Consider the following 17852-nt stretch of genomic DNA (forward strand, 5'->3'; position numbering starts at 1 on the left):
CTGTAGATCAAGTAACTTTCTATATACCTCTTATAAAATATTGCAACCACAAAAGATAACTTCAAGAACTATTCAGTGGTTACATTTGGACTCTGATTTCCTATAACTATTTTCTGCTGATGTTGGTAACACAGAATGAAGGAACGCTTCAGGGAATTTTAATTGCATGTTAATAATAAGTACCTGGCTTGATGAATTTCAACATCGGCTTCAGAGTTTGTGTATTTGCAAAACTAGTTAGAACTGACACTGTGTGTTTGAATTGAGAATCAGCCTCGCATTGTGAGAATGATTGTATCACCTGAGAGGGTTCCAGTTTGTATTCATCCTATGGCTTCTTATTCAGCATTTATGGAAATATTTTAATTCCTGCATTGTGGAGAGGCTGGGATACTATGGGATTCAAAACTCTCTGTTTGGGGCTTTTTTGTGTTAGCTTTTTATCTTATATTTATACACCTATACCTGCCAACATTGAAGAAACTTGGAAAGTAATGGCCTTGGATGCAGTTGCTAAAACTTGTACACTTATGGTAAGAATGATATATTTTTTTTCAATGATTAAGAATGAACACTTGTGAATACTTTGATATATACTATTGATATAATTTTGAAAGAAACATTACTTTTCAAAGAATATTGTTAAATTGATTTTCGCTTGAGTTCTAAGACAAAAAAAATCCCATAATTATAGTATAAAGGCATGAATTATTCATAATAGTACTTATTTGATATTAAATAAGGAGTTTTGGTATTTCCATGGCCTCTATTGTCTGTCTCCAATTGTAAATTGCTGAATTTCTGGGGTTATCTTAGAATATGTAAAGTCGATATAATTGTTATACAAATAGTTCCCTTATCATCAAAGAAACTGGCACTTTTGCCACTGTAATATATATGCTTTAACTGCATATACCTATATCTCCACTGTCTTCTAAATATATCAGTTTATAGTACAGAATAAATATATTCAGAAGCTGCATACAGGGAGGGAATAACAACTTTAATTTGAGCTTGTTTCAGATTTGTGCTTTTTTATGTGTAAAGTGGGTACCTTCCCAAATACCCCTTGATAGCTCTAATAGTTGGAGGAAGAACATCAAAGGCAGTAACATTAGTAGATGATCAGAAGAGACAGCAGTCCATGGTGTAAGAGAAAGAGGCACAGTTCTGTGACTCAGCCATCTTTAGATGATGATCTCTGAGTCTTCCAGCTAGTCCCACGGGACTCTCACTTTCTCCACAGTCGTCTCTTTTTCAAATGTTCTGGTTCCTTCATTGAAGTAAATGGAAGAATACATGAGCAAGCCCATATCAGACTCTGGGTTTTCTCCTTTGATTATTTCATGTGCATTTAAACCCATGGATGACAAATATTCATGTTTTCATCAACATCACAACACTATGAGAACACCCCACTCTAAAATGCTGCTGTTTTCCCAAATGTTTCCAACCATCACTTATCTATAATGAACATACATACTTTATGTATTTTACATTATGAATTATTATCTTGTCCATCTAAAATGATGAGGCAAAATAAAGGTGTAATTAAAGTTTATCCTAGCAAATTTAGAAATCTTTGGTAGTTTTAGCACTCAATTCTATAATTCAAGGTTGCAAAGAAAATGACAGTTGTTGATTTTTAACTTAAAGTGAAAACTAAAGTTCTTTATAATATAGCCTTGAAAAAACAAGTATATTATTGTATAGTCATAAGTTGTTTTGGAAGAGTTTTGTAAAATATTCATATACAACCTTGAGAAAGTTCTTGGACTGTACATTATACCAATTAACCTAAAAGTGAGGATACTAATTGTAAATATTTGTCAGCATTGTTCTGTGTATTAAAGATCAGGCATGCTAGGTGAACATGTGATAATCTCTACATTGTTTGCTCTTGTTATAGTCTTAAAATGTTTGAGTATCAATTACATACAGAAAATGTTTACATAAAAGAAATAAGTCCATTGCTACTTTAATTTTATAAAGCAAATTTATGGAATGAAAAAAAATATATATGTATATATTTCCCAAGCACTCATATTAATGGGTCATCTATTTGATAATACTTAATTAGCAAGAAAATACTCAAGAACTATTTTACTATATTTTAACTAATCAATTAACTAATTAATTAGTTTGTGTGTGTGTGTGTGTGTGTGTGTGTGTGTGTGTGTGTGTGTGTGTGTGCTGGAGGGAAGGTGCATGCCACAGCATGTGTAGAAGTCACAGGACATCATTTAAAAGTCAGTCCTCTTCTTTCCCCAGGTGGGTCTTGCAAATGTTCATGATTAGAAGTAGGTACCTTTATCTACTGAGACATCTCGCTGACCTCCCCAAAATTGTTAATGTAAAGAATACTTAAATAATAAGGCAAGATTTGTTGAATGTTAGCATGAGCTGCACTTTTCTATAGACACTAAAAATATTGGCTTATCCAATCTCAAATATAGCTCAGTAAGGAATTTATTATTGGGATTATCATTGCCTGGATTTAAAAAAAAATTGAAGTGCGGAGAGTACATGGATCAGTAGTTTCCTTTTTTAATTTTGTTTTTACTCTATTTTTATTAGTTAAGATAATTTTTAAACTTAAATATATTTTGATGATATTCTCCCTCTCCATCAAGTCCTTCAACATCCTCTCCTCCTTCCTACTCACCCAACTCTAAGTTCTTTCTCAAGAAACAAGCCCAATATCCCTGGAAGGCCTGTTCTTTTCTAAAGGGAAACAGAGGAGTGGATCTGGGGGGAGGAGACATGGGGAGTGACCTGGGAGGAGTGGAGGAAGGGATTCTGTATGAGAGAAGAATAAATAAATAAACAAACTAATTAATTAATAAATAAATAAAAATAGAAATAAAATTAAAAAACCAAAACCCAATACATTAATAAACCATCCAAAACCTAGAAAACAAATTACAAAACACCCAGAAAGTTAAAAAAAAACAAACTTAAACTATAACCATATAAAAGCACAAAAAAAAAATTGTGGAGTCCATTACATATTGGTCAACTACTCCTGGACATGAGGCTTGTCCTGGAGTGAATAATATAACCAGTGTTACTCCACTGGAGAAAACTGATTTTTTTTCTACCAGTAAGTATAAGTTCATTTCAGTTGTAATCTTTATCCTAAATAAGATAAAACAAAAACTATCACATAGAAGTTTGACAAGATAAACCAACAGAAGGAAAACAGCCCAAAAGAAGGTGCAAGAATAAAAGACCCACTCGTTCACGCACTCATGAATTCCATAAAATCTCTAAACTGGAAGCCATAATATAAATGCAGAGGACCTGGTGCAGACCTGTGCAGTCCCTGTGCATGCTGCTCCAGTCTCTGTGAGTTCATATGAACTTTTTTCATGTTTGTGAGTGACTTGAGATGTATGGCTACAGTTTTCTGCACACATTTCCCTCATCAGCGTGTAGAGAATAGCTCTAAGTGTCCTACATTGTAGTACATGTAGAGAATGGCTCTAAGTGCCCCACAACACTGCAATACAGGCAGTAATAAAGACCATTTAAAGTATCGTTGGATGTGAAGATTTAAAATTTGCTCCTTAAATAGTTCCTAGTTAAGCTGGTAAATTAATCTCAGGAAAATATCTGCACTAAAATCGAAGAAGGATTTTAGAGAAACAGGCTAAGGGAAACCAAATTAGATTTAGAGTAAAACACCAGCAAATGCAGATCATGTATGATGTGGTCATAGGATAATACTTAAAAAGTAAATTAAATAAAATAACTTTAAATGGAAAATATGACAATATACAAAATTAGAAAGATTATAAGAGTTACGATTTTTAGTGAGAATTTATAAATGAGAAACAAATACAAAAGGTCTTTAAAATGTAAGTAAAGATGCTTTTCTGAATGCTATTTAATCTAAAACACCTGCAATTTTCAAAAGCAGAAGTGTCACCCACTAATATCTTCACAATATTATTTGGAGTTAATTTTACAAATTTTTTATTTGTTTGGTTACTTTGTGGGTTTTTCCCCCATTTTCTTCTTCTAAACGTTTTCTTCACATGTATCTGATATTACAGATCTAATGTTGAATTATTTTGCTTATTTTGTTTTGCTTTTATAGGCTCTGTGTCTTGAAAATGTAGGTGTTATGAGATATGAAGAGTTTATTTCCATGATAATCAGTCTGGATTATACACAACCACTTTCAGATGAACATGTCACAGTAACTGATACGGCCTTTGTTGACGTCCCTGTGCGTTTGTACTTACCCAAGAGGAAGTCGGAAGCCCCAAGAAGGGCTGTGATCTATTTTCATGGCGGGGGTTTTTGTTTCGGAAGTTTCAGTAAGTTCATCACAGAAGGATAAAGAATAACTGGCTGCATGTTTGTAATATACAAGTATTGGTATATTCACATATACTTACAAGGGCATGCTTAATAGAGATGTACATATTAGATATTCAACACGGGGGTTGGGGATTTAGTTCAGTGGTAGAGCGATTGCCTAGCAAGCACAAGGCCCTAGGTTCGGTCCTTAGCGCTGAAAAAGAAAACAAAGATATCCAACACAATGACAGGTACAAACGTTTTTGATGAATGACCTGATAGAGATTCTCACTGCAGGGTTTGGTCTATACTGATCAACATTTGTTTCCTTTTGTTTTTGAGATAGGAGCTCATCTATTTCAGCCTGCTCTGGAGCTCACTAATTAGCAGATGGTAGCCTTTTACTTATCATCGGCCTCTTGACTACTGGGATGTAGGCATGTGACTCACACCTATTTTATGCAGTGCAGGGGTTCACACCCAGGGCTTCCTGAAGCTAGCAAGTGAGCCCCAGACCAATCCCTTACTGGAGGTAGCATTTTAATCTCATCATGAAAATGTGGGATAAAACATATTAAAAAATGATGTGGACAAGTCAATTCCTATAGAGTTTTCTCCTGGGGTTCAGAATATCTTTAGCAGTTGTAACATTGACAGGATGTGTATCAGAAGCACATGCTCTTGCTACAAGAAGAAGTTTGTAATTTGTTACAAATAACATTAGTAAGAGTAATGGTAAAGCTTAGAGGGAAATTGTTCAACTTGACTCTAAGGAGAAAATACAAATTAGAACTTTATAATAACAAGCCCTATCCATGAAGTCCAGATTCTCTGCTTGACTCCTGTAATAATTATAAGGGACATATACAGCTGATAAAAGTAAAAATATCAAAAATTAGCCTTTATAAAAACTTTGGAAAATTCAATAATAGACTGTAACAATATATGTAAAGTCATTGTAAGTAGACTATAAAAACAAGCAAAAATGGAATTATAAAAATTTTAAAATGATATATGAATATTTATTAGCTTCAGGTAATATTTAAATAGCCAAGATTCCCCAATTAAAAAAAAAGATATGAGTGTTTTAATATGATAAAGAAAATTGAGTATGCTTCTTTGCCCCTGAAAAATGGCAACAGATTTCAATACATTGAAAGCTAATGGTTTCACACAAGTCTTAAAGTATTGCTTGTGCATTTCAAATGTTTTTTCCCAGTTATTCAAGATTTATAAAGTACAGGAGTTAGGCAGAGACTCAAGATAAAATGAATGTGTCCTATTTGTACATCTAAACCTTACAATAACTTGCTAAGGGAGCTTTTTTTATATATTTTTATTTTATAATTAACTTGATTTCACATATCAGCCACAGATTCCCCCATCCTCTCACCCCCTAGCACTCCCCCAAATCTACCCCCCATTCCCACCTCCTCCAAGGCATGGTCTCCCCTGGTGAGTCAGCCCAGCCTGGTAACTCAGCCAGGTCCAGTCCCCTCCTCCCTACACCAAGGCTGAGCAAAGCTTTAAAATCATAGTTGCCATTCCTTACACCAGTGGTTCTCAAGATCCCTAATGGTGAAACCCTTTAATAAAGTTTCTCACTGTGGTGACCTCCAACCATGAAATTATTTTTGCTGCACTTCATAACCGTAATTTTGCTACTGTTATGAATAGTAATGTAAATATCTAATATCAACACTTGTGAAATGGTCGTTTGGTCACAAAGGGGTCGCAATCCACAGGTTGAGAACCACCACCTGAGACTTTGCATTAATGTCCTAATTACTGTAGCATTATATATGAGGATGTATTTGTATTTAAAAAAGCAGAGAGAGGTCTTAAGGAATTATGTTGCTATCTTAGACAACCAATTATCTACATTTCTCTTTCTCTCTCTCTCTCTCTCTCTCTCTCTCTCTCTCTCTCTCTCTCCCTCTCTCTCTCTATATATATAATATATATATAATATAATATAATTATATATACATATAATCTCTCATCTCTCATTTTCCTACATGTCTATACACAAACACACACACACACACACACACACACACAGAGGTATATATTTAAAGAGAGAGCTATTACATTCCTTTTTCTTGAGTTTATGGCCCAATTGAAAGGTTATGCCAAGAGTTCATGTAGATGAATGTTAAAATGGTTATTTCTAATGGAGAAATTGAAAGTTAATGTTTAGCTGTTGATAGGAGAGTCTTGGATTATAGACAGCTGTCGTGACTGTAGGAAGACAAATTAACTTCTACTGTTTAAAACCTCCAGACTGAAGGAGCAGAGCATAGTACAGTGCAACAGTCCACAAAGGGATATGATAAGGGTTGTTGTGTAACTAATAGAAGAGGGTGAGATGAAACTAGACTGTGCCAAGCCTAATTATTTCTTTAAAATACCAATTTACAAAGTCATCTCCTCTTCCTCTCTGGAGAGATTCAAGAATGTTGAATTGGTTTAGTGACCTTTGCATGGAAACGGTTGGAAACAAAGATTCCTGCTTAAATCTGAAATCACATTTCTCATAGAGATACCCATCTTTATTTATGTTACTTTTTTAATTATAAGAAGTACTTTGACCTTTCTCTCTTCTTTTTAGAGCAGAGGGCTTTTGATTTCCTGAACAGATGGACTGCAAACAAACTTGATGCTGTTGTTGTGGGAATAGAGTAAGAGTTAAATTTCTTTGACTAGTATGATTTTTGCCTTAACCGCATATATGTTCAATTTCTGAATAACACACCTATGTCTGAAATATAATTTTTAAATTTTACTACATGTTGTCTGTCACAATTGCTTCATAGACTACCCCATTAAGGATCCCAACTAATTTCCTTTAATTGTGGAAAATTTTGAATCATCTCCTAAGTTTAGCATTTTGTAAAATTCTATTGTTTAGATCCTGTATGGACCACTTGTGTCCTGTATCATATAGATAGGAGGGAGCAAATATATCATTGCATGCTTAAGATATTTGGTCATATTTAGGTTTGGAATAAAATGTTTGGTTTCAAAATAATTATTATTTAGAAAGTTATAGGTGATGAAGTTTGGGACCAGTTGAAATCTTTGACACATACTCTCAAAAGTGATTTATACTCTGGTTGTATTTGGAGCATGGATATTGGAATATCTTAGGACAGCCCATCATTTTCTTTCTCATATTAATATACTCTAGATTTCTGAGTCTGAGTTTGACTCTGAAATTCATCATTTTTAAGAGGAATTTTCATCTTCTCTTTAGTTCACAGTAATAAAAAACGTAATAAGAATACAATATTTTTAATCTTATATAATGATATTTCAAAGGAAGTAGTTGCTAACATGTTTATTATTCTTATAGTACCCAGAAGAATTTTTAATATTAATGATTAGATTATGATACTGGGACAGTCTCCTTTTTTTGTAGTAATTTAAAGTAATTGGAATATTTGAAGGTCATTTTCATGTAATGATACAGGTTTATACCTGTTACACATTTCATCTTATCCTTACGATTTACATTGTGCTAAATTTACTGTGTTTGACATAAACAGATATAAACATCTTTTGTGTATATAGATACATCTAAATTATCATTTAGGACTTTCTAGGGCATTTTACATTATATTCTAGGAACTGAAACATCAACATTTAACATTAAATATAGATATTTATAAATTTTGACCTTCTGAAGAATGAAAAGAGAACAAGATGTTTCCATAGCCAGTTACTTACTTTAAGAACATGAGCCTGCATGGGACTAATCTGGGTCCTCTGCATGTATGTTACAGTTATGCAGCTTAATCTTCTAGTGGGACTCCTAACAGTGAGAGCAGGGGCTGCCTCTTACCCTTTTGCCAGTCTGTGGGACCCTATTCCTGATAGGGGATTGCCTTGTCCAGCCTTAATACAAGGGGAGGTGTTTAGTCTTACTGCAACTTGATATGCCATGTTGTGTTGATATCCATGGGAGGCCTGCTCTTTTTGAATAGAATAGAAACATGGGAAGAGTGGATGGGTAAGGGTGGGGGTGGGGAACGCAGGACAGGGGACAGAACTGGGAGGAGAGGAGGGTGGGGAAACTGTGTCTGGGACATAGGGATGTAGAAAGAAAGGAGGGAAGGAGAGAAAGAAAGGAAGAAAGAAAGAAAGAAAGAAAGAAAGAAAGAAAGAAAGAAAGAAAGAAAGAAAGAAAGAAAGGAAGGAAGGAAGGAAGGAAGGAAGATAGAAAGGAAGAAAGGAAAGAAAGATAATAAAGAAAGAGAGAAAGAATATAAAGAAAGATATGGAATATCTCCAATATAAAATGCACTTGAAATAAAAATTTTACTTACAAACCTAAGAGAGTTTGTAACAATTTGCTAGCTTTAGGCATAACGTCATCCATTGACTTAATTATGTATTTCAAATACCTTTATATTGATTTTTATTTTAATTAAACAATAGGAAAAAACTCTGGATCAGTTTTTGAAAGCTGAAAAGTGTGGTTTGGGGTTAAATGGCATGTCTTAGATGTGTGAGACCTTGTTGCACACAAATGCTCCACATACTCTCCTGTTCTGTGTTAAAGCTACAGGCTAGCTCCTCAGCATCACTTTCCTGCACAACTTGAAGATGGCATCACTGCAGTCAAGTTTTTTCTTCAGGATAAAATCCTTACAAAATATGGAGTAGATCCTACCCGAATTGCTATTTCAGGAGACAGCTCTGGGGGCACTCTGGCAGCAGCAGTGACTCAGCAGGTACGGTATTTTTGGCTTTGTGGCGGAGAGTAGCAGTTTCAGCTCCTTGTTCTTTGGCTGGATCCGTTCATCTGGTATCATTCCTTGAAAATGAGCATTCATTCCCACAGAATTACAATGGCACTTGAGTGAAACATCAACTAATCATAACAGGACTAATTTGGGTTATATACTTACTTTTATATTGATCTACATGTCTATCTTCATGTTGATATTATTTTTATTTCAACCTTCATTTTATTTTGTAAAAGTTGGTTCTATTACTGCGTTTCTCAGGCATTAAAACATTATAGAGAATCCTGTTTGTCGTTAACAAAGAAAAACATAATAGTATTTTAATAAGGCTTGTAATGGGATATGTAGGCTCTGGGATGGTTACCACCATGTTGATATTGAACTTCCTGCTAAAATACACTAGACCTCATTTTTAAGTAGGGTCTCTTCAATTCTTCAACAATATTAAAATGCTAGAGTAGAAATAATGTAACTCTCCTATTGAATTTAGTTTATAATTATTTTTAAATAATTTAAATAGTTCTCAGGTATTTATTGATGACACACAAAATTATAGCAGATATTTATATGAGCTACATACTGTCATGTCCTGGAGAGTTCACTTATAATTCTGTTTTCTAGAATTTTTTGTACAACCATATTTTTAATGACTAGAGAGTTTTCCTTTCCAATCTTTATGTCTTTTTTCCCCTTTATTAATGGACTGGCTATGGCCTCCAATATAGTATCATGTTGCTGGGGGTTTTTGCTTTTTTGGGGGGCCTACCACCCAGCTTCCAAATAAATCGCACAAGAAGTCTTATTCTTACTTATAAGTGCTGGTCTTAGCTTGGCTTGTTTCTTGTCAGCTTTTCTTTTTTTTTTTTTTTTTTTGGTTTTTTCGAGACAGAGTTTCTCTGTGTAGCTTTGCGCCTTTCCTGGATCTCACTCTGTAGACCAGGCTGGCCTCGAACTCACAGAGATCCGCCTGCCTCTGCCTCCCAAGTGCTGGGATTAAAGGTGTGCGCCACCACTGCCCGGCAGCTTTTCTTAACTTTAAATTATCCCATCTTCCTTTTGCTTCGGGACTTTTCCCATTCTCTTGCTTCTGTAAATCTTACTCTTACTCCTTGACTTGCTGTGTCGCTGGGTGGCTGGCTCCTGGGGTCCTCCTCCTTCTCTTGCTACTACTTCCTTTCATTCCTCCATCTCTTTTCTTCTCCTGACTCCCAGATTTCTCCTTCTGTATATTCTGTCTGCCAGCCTTGCCTATCCTTTCTCCTGTCTTGCTATTGGCCATTCAGTTCTTATTAGGCCAGTAAGGTGTTTTAGACAGACAAAGTAACACAGCTTCACAGAATTAAACAAATGCAACATAAAAGTAATACACATTAAAATATTATTCTACAACAGTATCATTTGTAATTGTTATTACTTTAATGTTTGAAATATTTTTAACTTATTATCCTGTTAATAGACATTTAAATGTACTAAATGCTTTAATAAGTTGGTAATTTCTAGAAAGTATTATATTTCATTTGTTCAAATAGTCTGTAGCTGTCTGTTGAAACAGATTGACTGTTGATGTTATCTACCTATTATATCCTTTACTGATAACTTTGAGTTAAAACATTAGAAGGGGAGGTTGTGTGATTTTAAGGAGAGAGAGTTTAGTTGGAGAAAGTGGGGTACTGGGGACATGCCTTGTTCCTTGGCCCATATCTCTGCTTTGGCCCATATCTCTGCTTCCCTGTTCTGCTGAGATAGGAGTAAGCAACAGCTACTTCGTCTCACTGACACAAATCAACCTGCTATGTTTCCTCAGTATGTAGACTGTTTTTCACCCAACTATAAGCTAAAATAAATCTGTTCCCCCTTGGTTTCTGTCAGGTATTTTGTTATAGAAACAACAGAAGTAACTAAAATAATTGACACTGAGAAATGAAATTATTGTCATGAAGGACTGACCACATAGTTTCAACTGCTGTGTAGAAGGAATAAAGCCTAGAGAAGTTGGAAAGCGATGTAAGCAGTGATTGACAGACAATAATAGGGAGAGTTTGCAAGATTCAAGTGCTAACTGAAGTGAGCACAAAGAAGACTGTACTCATGAGGTTTCCATGGGGAACGCATACTTTGTTAGGAATCAGATTAGAATCAGGTTGTGCTAATTTCTCTCAAAGTATCTGGCTGCCTTCTGCCTTTTGTCTTGAGATTCAAGTAACACTGAATTAAAAGTAATGGATTTGTTTGCCAAGGGTAATTGTAAGATGGAATAGCAGTTAGGCTGTGTCATAATTATTGCTTACTTCATTCATCAGATTTAAAGTAGAAGAGAGCATATAGCAAGGCAGAAAGTATGAAAAATAAACAAGTTGATGAGTAAAAGATCCTATATCTAGTTAAGCTGAGGACAAAGAGAGTTCAGACAAACTAACCGTGGTTATTAAAGAGATTAGTGTCATTGAAGAGAAAATTTGAATTCTCAACAGGAAAGATGCTTTGAGAGCAAGACTCACTGATCAAGAGTTTTAGGCTCACCATACCATTTTATTTGAAAGGAGAATGTCTGAGGAAATTTTCCCCAGTTAAACCATGAAGGCACAAAGAAGCCACCACCAACATGGTCCAAGGAGACCAGGATACAATGCTTACAGGCACTAGAATGTGACTGTCTATGCGATCCTAGTTTTACAGGCATAAGGGATACAAAAATGAGGTGTTATTGAACTTTGTACCAAGGTTACAGAAAGCCATGGCTGATTTTATTTCATCTTGCTCTGGAAAAGTATTTATGAGATTTAAGAGACTTCTGGTGGAGTATGTACAGGTTTCTAAATACGTTTCATCCATAAATATGGAAAAATAAATTTCTTCCTTTCCAGTTTATACCCTATCATTTATTTTTTTTCTTATTGCTCCAGGTAATATTTCCATTGTTATTTGAAGAAGCATGGTGAGAGCAGATACCCCTGTTTCACTTGTAACTTTAGAGGAAATGTTTTCAGTCTTATTTTCATTTGGTTTATTGTTGGCTACTGGTTTCTTGTGTATAGTCTTTGTATTTCTGAAAAGTACTCTGTGTTTCCTAATTTGAGGTTTTTTTTTTTTTTTAATCATGAATGACTGGTGGACTTGTAAGAAAATTTTCTGCATCTTTTATATTTCAACTATTTCAGTCTTTGTTTTTCATTATTATATTTGCATATAGAATTTTATTTATAAATTGGTATATGTTGAACTATTTTTTTGTTTTTTGTTTTTTCCGACACAGGGTTTCTCTGTGTAGTTTTGGAGCCTGTCCTGGGTCTCGCTCTGTAGACCAGCCTGGCCTCGAAATCACAGAGATCTGCCTGGCTCTGCCTCCCAAGTGCTGGGATTAAAGGCGTGTGCCACCACTGCCCGGCCTTTTTTTCACTGGTGGAATAAAGTCAACTTGATCCTATTATATGACCTTTTCAAGTGTTGTTGAATTTGATTTGGTTATTGAGGATTGTTAAGTCTGTGTTCACCTTGGAAACTGATCAATGATTTCCCTTTTGGTTCTGGCCTCATCCAGCTTTGATATCTGTGCTATACAGACTTTATAGAATGATATTGGAAGCATCATTATCCTTCTTATTTTATAGGTATATTTGGTGAATATTGACTAGTTTATGGAATCATTTGATAAATCTCTTCAGTCCTGAGGATTTATTCCTTGCATGGCTCTTATTAATGTTTAAATCTCATTTCATATTATAATTAATTGAAGGTTTATTATAGCATATAGGTTTTTGATTAGATAGAAGTTTTTTAAGTTTCATTTTGTAAGGTATTTCACACTTTGAGGTTTAAAAGTTCTTTGTTCTGTGTTAGCATTTTAACAATACTGTGAAACAAGATTGTATTAGTCATGGATACTAAAATGTCTACTGTACTTAGATTTGGTAAAGTTTCTTCCATAATTACTTTGACTAGTTTTTCTATACCTTTAGTTTGTATCTCATTGCTGTCCTATACTCCAGCATGAATTCTCACCATGGCACCAATAAGCAAGATAAGGCAGTTCTCAGGGGATACCTTCTCTATACATAAATTTACTTAACCTGTCCTAAAATCTGTTGTAAAGTATCAGAATGGATGCCTGTGGAGCTAAGTAAAGGTTGCTTTTCTCTTCTCACCTAAGACCTGCTGAGGAAGAGTCTCCTTTTCTTCAACATATTAGATATTAGTGTGCTTGGTTTCGTCTTCTTTAAAAGAGAAATTAGTTCTCTGCTGAAGTGGCAAGCATGGGGCCTGTAAGGGTCTGTACCAGGTCATATGTATGTATATGTACATATATATATGCATGTGTGTGCATATACATACATACATATACATGTATACACACACACACACACACACACACACACACACGCACACACACACACATATATATATATATATATATATATATATATATATATATATATATATTTATATGTTATGACTGTTCGCTTGGTGTTTTTTTGGGGGGGAACTCCTAACAGTGGAAGTGGGTGTGCCTCTGACTCTTTTGCTTGCTCTTGGGACTCTTTTCCTCCTACTGGGTTGCCTTGTCAGGCCTCAATATGAAGGCTTTTGCCTCCTCTTAGTGTATATTTTTTGTACATGTTAGGTTGTTGTCTCTTGGATGCCTGCTTTTTTCTGAAGTGAAATAGAAGAGGAGTGGATCTGGGGCAGAGGGAAGATTGAGGGGGTGCTGGGAGGAATGGAAGGAGGGGAAACTATGGTTGGGATGTATTGTATAAGAGAAGAATATATTTTCAATAAAAAAGAAATAGTTCTCTGAAAAAAATTTCATGCTCTCCCCTAACAACCTAAGTTTACGTCCTCTTTAAAAAAAACACATTGAGTCTAATTTGTCCTGCCCACATACCTGGATGTGGGATTACCTACTGGATCATGTTCAATTTACCAAGGGCTACAATCTTAGAGGAAACTGATTCTCTCTTTCCCAGCAGCTATCAAATGTCAACAGCTACTCCACTAAGGCTGAGACTTCATGCCCACTTCTCTCTGTGCAGGGATTTAGTCTGGTTTGGGCTTGCACAGATCTTGTACATGCTGCCACAAGTACCATGAGTTCATATGGGCAACTGTCCTGCTGTGTCTAGACAGTTTCTGTATAGTCACCCACCGCCTCTAGCTCTTACAATCTCTCTGCACCTGAGCCTTAGAAGGAGCTAAGTTATATAGATGTCCCACTTAGGGCTGAGCATTATAGTCTCTAGTCCTCCACATCTTGGCCATTTGTCAAGAGTAATTCCTACAAATCTAAAATTAAATTATCAACTAAATTCCTCCATCACCTTTAAGACTGTGTTATTTCTATTAGTTACATTTAGTGAAACATACTTGTATATCTTTCCTCCTTTTACCTTCTGTCACTGGATTCCCTTATCTTTTTTCTCATCCTTTCTCATATACTCAAGAAACATTTTTAAAATGGTTTGACATTTAATACTGATTAAAGGCATTTTTAACATAACGATACTTTACAACAGCACTCAGTGTAGGTTTGTTCCCACATCTGTGTGTCAGGGTTACATTTTGTCTTTTGGAATATTAGAAGCCCTTGCCTCACTGGACATCATATTTTTTTCAGGTGCAGATTGATCCTGAAGTAAAGCATAAACTCAAGTTGCAAGCTTTACTTTATCCTGGCTTACAGGTGATCGACACTGCTTTGCCATCTCATCGAGACAATGAACATGGGGTAGTTCTGACAAGGGACATTGCCATAAAACTTGTGAGTTTGTTTTTCACCAAGGATGAGGCGCTTCCACAGGCAATGAGAAAAAACCAGCACATGCCTCTGGAATCCAGACATCTGTTTAGGTTTGTTAACTGGAGCACTCTTCTTCCTGAAAAGTATAGAAAGCACCATGTGTACACTGAACCTGTGCTTGGAAGATCCAGTTATTCACTGCCAGCACTGATGGATCACAGAGCATTGCCCTTGCTAGCTGATGATGTCCAGTTACAGCATTTGCCAAAGACATATGTTCTTACCTGTCAATATGATGTCCTGAGGGATGATGGAATTATGTATGTTTCAAGACTTCAAAATGTTGGAGTTCAAGTTTTTCATGACCATATTGAAGATGGAATCCATGGAGCCTTATCATATATGACGTCACCACTTTACTTGCAACTAGGACTGAGGATAAGAGATATATATATTAGTTGGCTGGACAAGAATTTATAATTACAGTTTCCCTCAATGAACTTTAACTGTGAAAATATTTTAGTTGTGAAAAGAACAATATGATCTGTGTTCTCTAAAGTTAGATTTCAATCAATTAAAGGTTACTGTGTGTTCTTGAACTAAGTATTATGTTTTCTGTCTTTTAAACTCTGTATTTGCAAAATGTAAGTTAGTGTATTTTCCCTGAATTACAATTTGCTGTTATTATGGTGGTCACCAAAGGAGCCATTGCTTCATGAATTTGAGAAATATCCATTACTATCATTATATGTAAATTCTCAGATAGCTGTTATTTATTCATTCACATATATATGTAGTTTTATATTTTTCATATTAGTATTGACTAGATATTAAATCATTGACAGATATGAAATTTTTACTGAAAAATTGTTCTACAGTATTTAAAGAAAATCACATTTCCTTATTCTTGTAAAATTTGATAGTGTAACAGATTTTTTTGAGTCTAATAATTTTACAGGAATATGCTGTTTTTATTATATTTTGTTTGATATATATGGATTTTATTTTCAATATTCAGTTTCAAAAGCATGTTTTATTTATTTTTTCTTGAGATATACCATTATGAGTGGTTTCTTTTTTATTGAAAATATGTTTTTTCATACAATATTTTCTGATTTGTGGTTTCCCCTTCCGCAACTCCTCCCACATCCTCCCCACTTCCCCATACACCCAAATTCATACCCTTTCTTTCTCTTTCTCATTAGAAAACAAACAGGCTAAGTTTAGGGGAGGGTTGTTTGTTTGTTTGTTTTATCTTGGATTTTAGTTTTAGTACCTATTTATTTCCTCTTCTTTGGGCATTCTCCTATGGGAAATTTCTTTTTTTAAATAAATATTTTTATTTTATAATTAATTTAATTTTACATATCAGCCAGGGATTACCCTGTCCTCCCTCCTCCCACCCTCCAGCCTTCCCCCTCAATCCATCCCCCATTCCCACCTCCTCCAAGGCAAGGTCTCCCCTGGGGAGTCAGCCCAGCCTGATAGATTCAGTTGAGGCAGGTCCAGTTCCCTCCTCCCTGCACCAAGGCTGAGCAAAGTGTCTCAGCATAGGACCTAGGTTCCAAAAGCTAGCTCATGCACCGTACAACTGTTTTTGGTCATCTTTGCATGAATTCATTTTGTTCTGCTTTATTAAAAAATACTGCCTTCTTCATTCCTGAGAACGAAAATCAACATGCAACACTATATAATCAGAAAGGAAGTTTTGACAAAAGATTGAGAATCTTTTCCAAAAGGCCAGTTTCTGTTCAACCATGGTGGCTCACATCTGTGATCATAGCTTGTGGGAGGCTGAGGCAGTGGGATTACCATGTGGTCTAGGCTATCCTGGTATACAGAAAAAGTCTCTGTCTTAAAAACCAAAACAACATAGTTTATTTCTGTCATTGACCAAAAGAAATTTGACTCACCATCTGAAACATGCACCAACTCCATTTGGAGTTTAGAGTCATTCATAGGGATATGGTAGAACTTCCACACTGCAGGAATTCTGCCCTAGGCCTCAGCCATGGGAGAATATACCTGTGTGCTTCACCATAGACAGTGGGAGAACTTGAACAAAAAGCAGATTCTGCAACTCAGCTTTATACTTACCCTCAACCCAGTTCAGCTGTCCCCATGTAATCTGAACTACTCATGATATAGCCTGTGTCTTGCATCTCATAGCACAGATGAGGCAGGCCTGAAAAGTTTGAATGAGTTTTTAACTAGGGTTCATGAATAACAAAAGGAATCTTGTTTATATAATCAGAAGTCCTGGCTCATCCCTCTCTTTTGAAGTCTACTTTAAGGATGCTTTCTTCATGAACTCCCAGCCTTCCACTAGCAGAGTTCTGTCTTTTAGGGGTGAAGAAAGGATAAAGAAGAGTGTTTTCACTTTGCTCTTTACCTAGGAAACCAACAGGTACATAACTAAATATTTATTGTCTATTACAGTGGTTCTCAACAGCTGGTTTCTGATGCTACAACCCTTTAATATAGTTCCTCATATTGTGGTGACCCCCAACCATAAAATTATTTTGTTGCCACTTAATAACTATAATTTTTCTACTGTTATGAATTGTGGTGCAAATATCTGATATGCAAACCCTTGAAAGGATTGATTGACCCCTAAAGTGGTCTGGACCCACAGGTTGAGAACCACTGGTCTATGACATTTACACAGCAGTGTCAGAGTCCTTCTTAGTGAAACTGAAATGATTACTTTCTTAACAAGGAAGAGGATAGTAAAATCAGTAAATTTATCTTTCAGATATAGGGAAAACTTAAAATTGTTAAGAATCTCTAAGGAAATGTTTCATATAGGCCTATCATAGAATCTTTTTATTTACATAGTTATAACTGATAAATGGTTCTCTGTATATTTTTAGAAGGAGCTTCTCACAAGACTGTTTCTCATGCATCTACAAAAAGAGTAGCTTCTTTGTGGGTTTGCCAGTTTTTAGCTCACCAGAAGCTACAGTGAGGGTTTCTTGTGTGTCCTTGTAGAACACCTGTAGGGGTAAGGTCCCAGGAGAGGAAGAACAGTAATTAGCAACCATTTGCATTTTTTTAAATGT

General features: G+C 35.4%; 1 protein-coding gene across 1 annotated transcript; it reads left to right on the forward strand.

Moving 5' to 3' along the window:
- The first annotated feature begins 395 nt into the window (after window positions 1–395).
- LOC131912412 (arylacetamide deacetylase-like 2) lies at window positions 396–15270 on the forward strand. Its single transcript, XM_059264705.1, has 5 exons — window positions 396–533; window positions 4103–4325; window positions 6920–6989; window positions 8873–9044; window positions 14668–15270. The coding sequence occupies exons 1-5, from the start codon at window positions 396–398 to the stop codon at window positions 15268–15270; spliced, it is 1206 nt and encodes a 401-aa protein (XP_059120688.1).
- The last annotated feature ends 2582 nt before the right edge of the window (window positions 15271–17852 follow it).

Source organism: Peromyscus eremicus, chromosome 6 (assembly GCF_949786415.1).
Source record: "Peromyscus eremicus chromosome 6, PerEre_H2_v1, whole genome shotgun sequence".
Lineage (NCBI taxonomy): Eukaryota > Metazoa > Chordata > Mammalia > Rodentia > Cricetidae > Peromyscus > Peromyscus eremicus.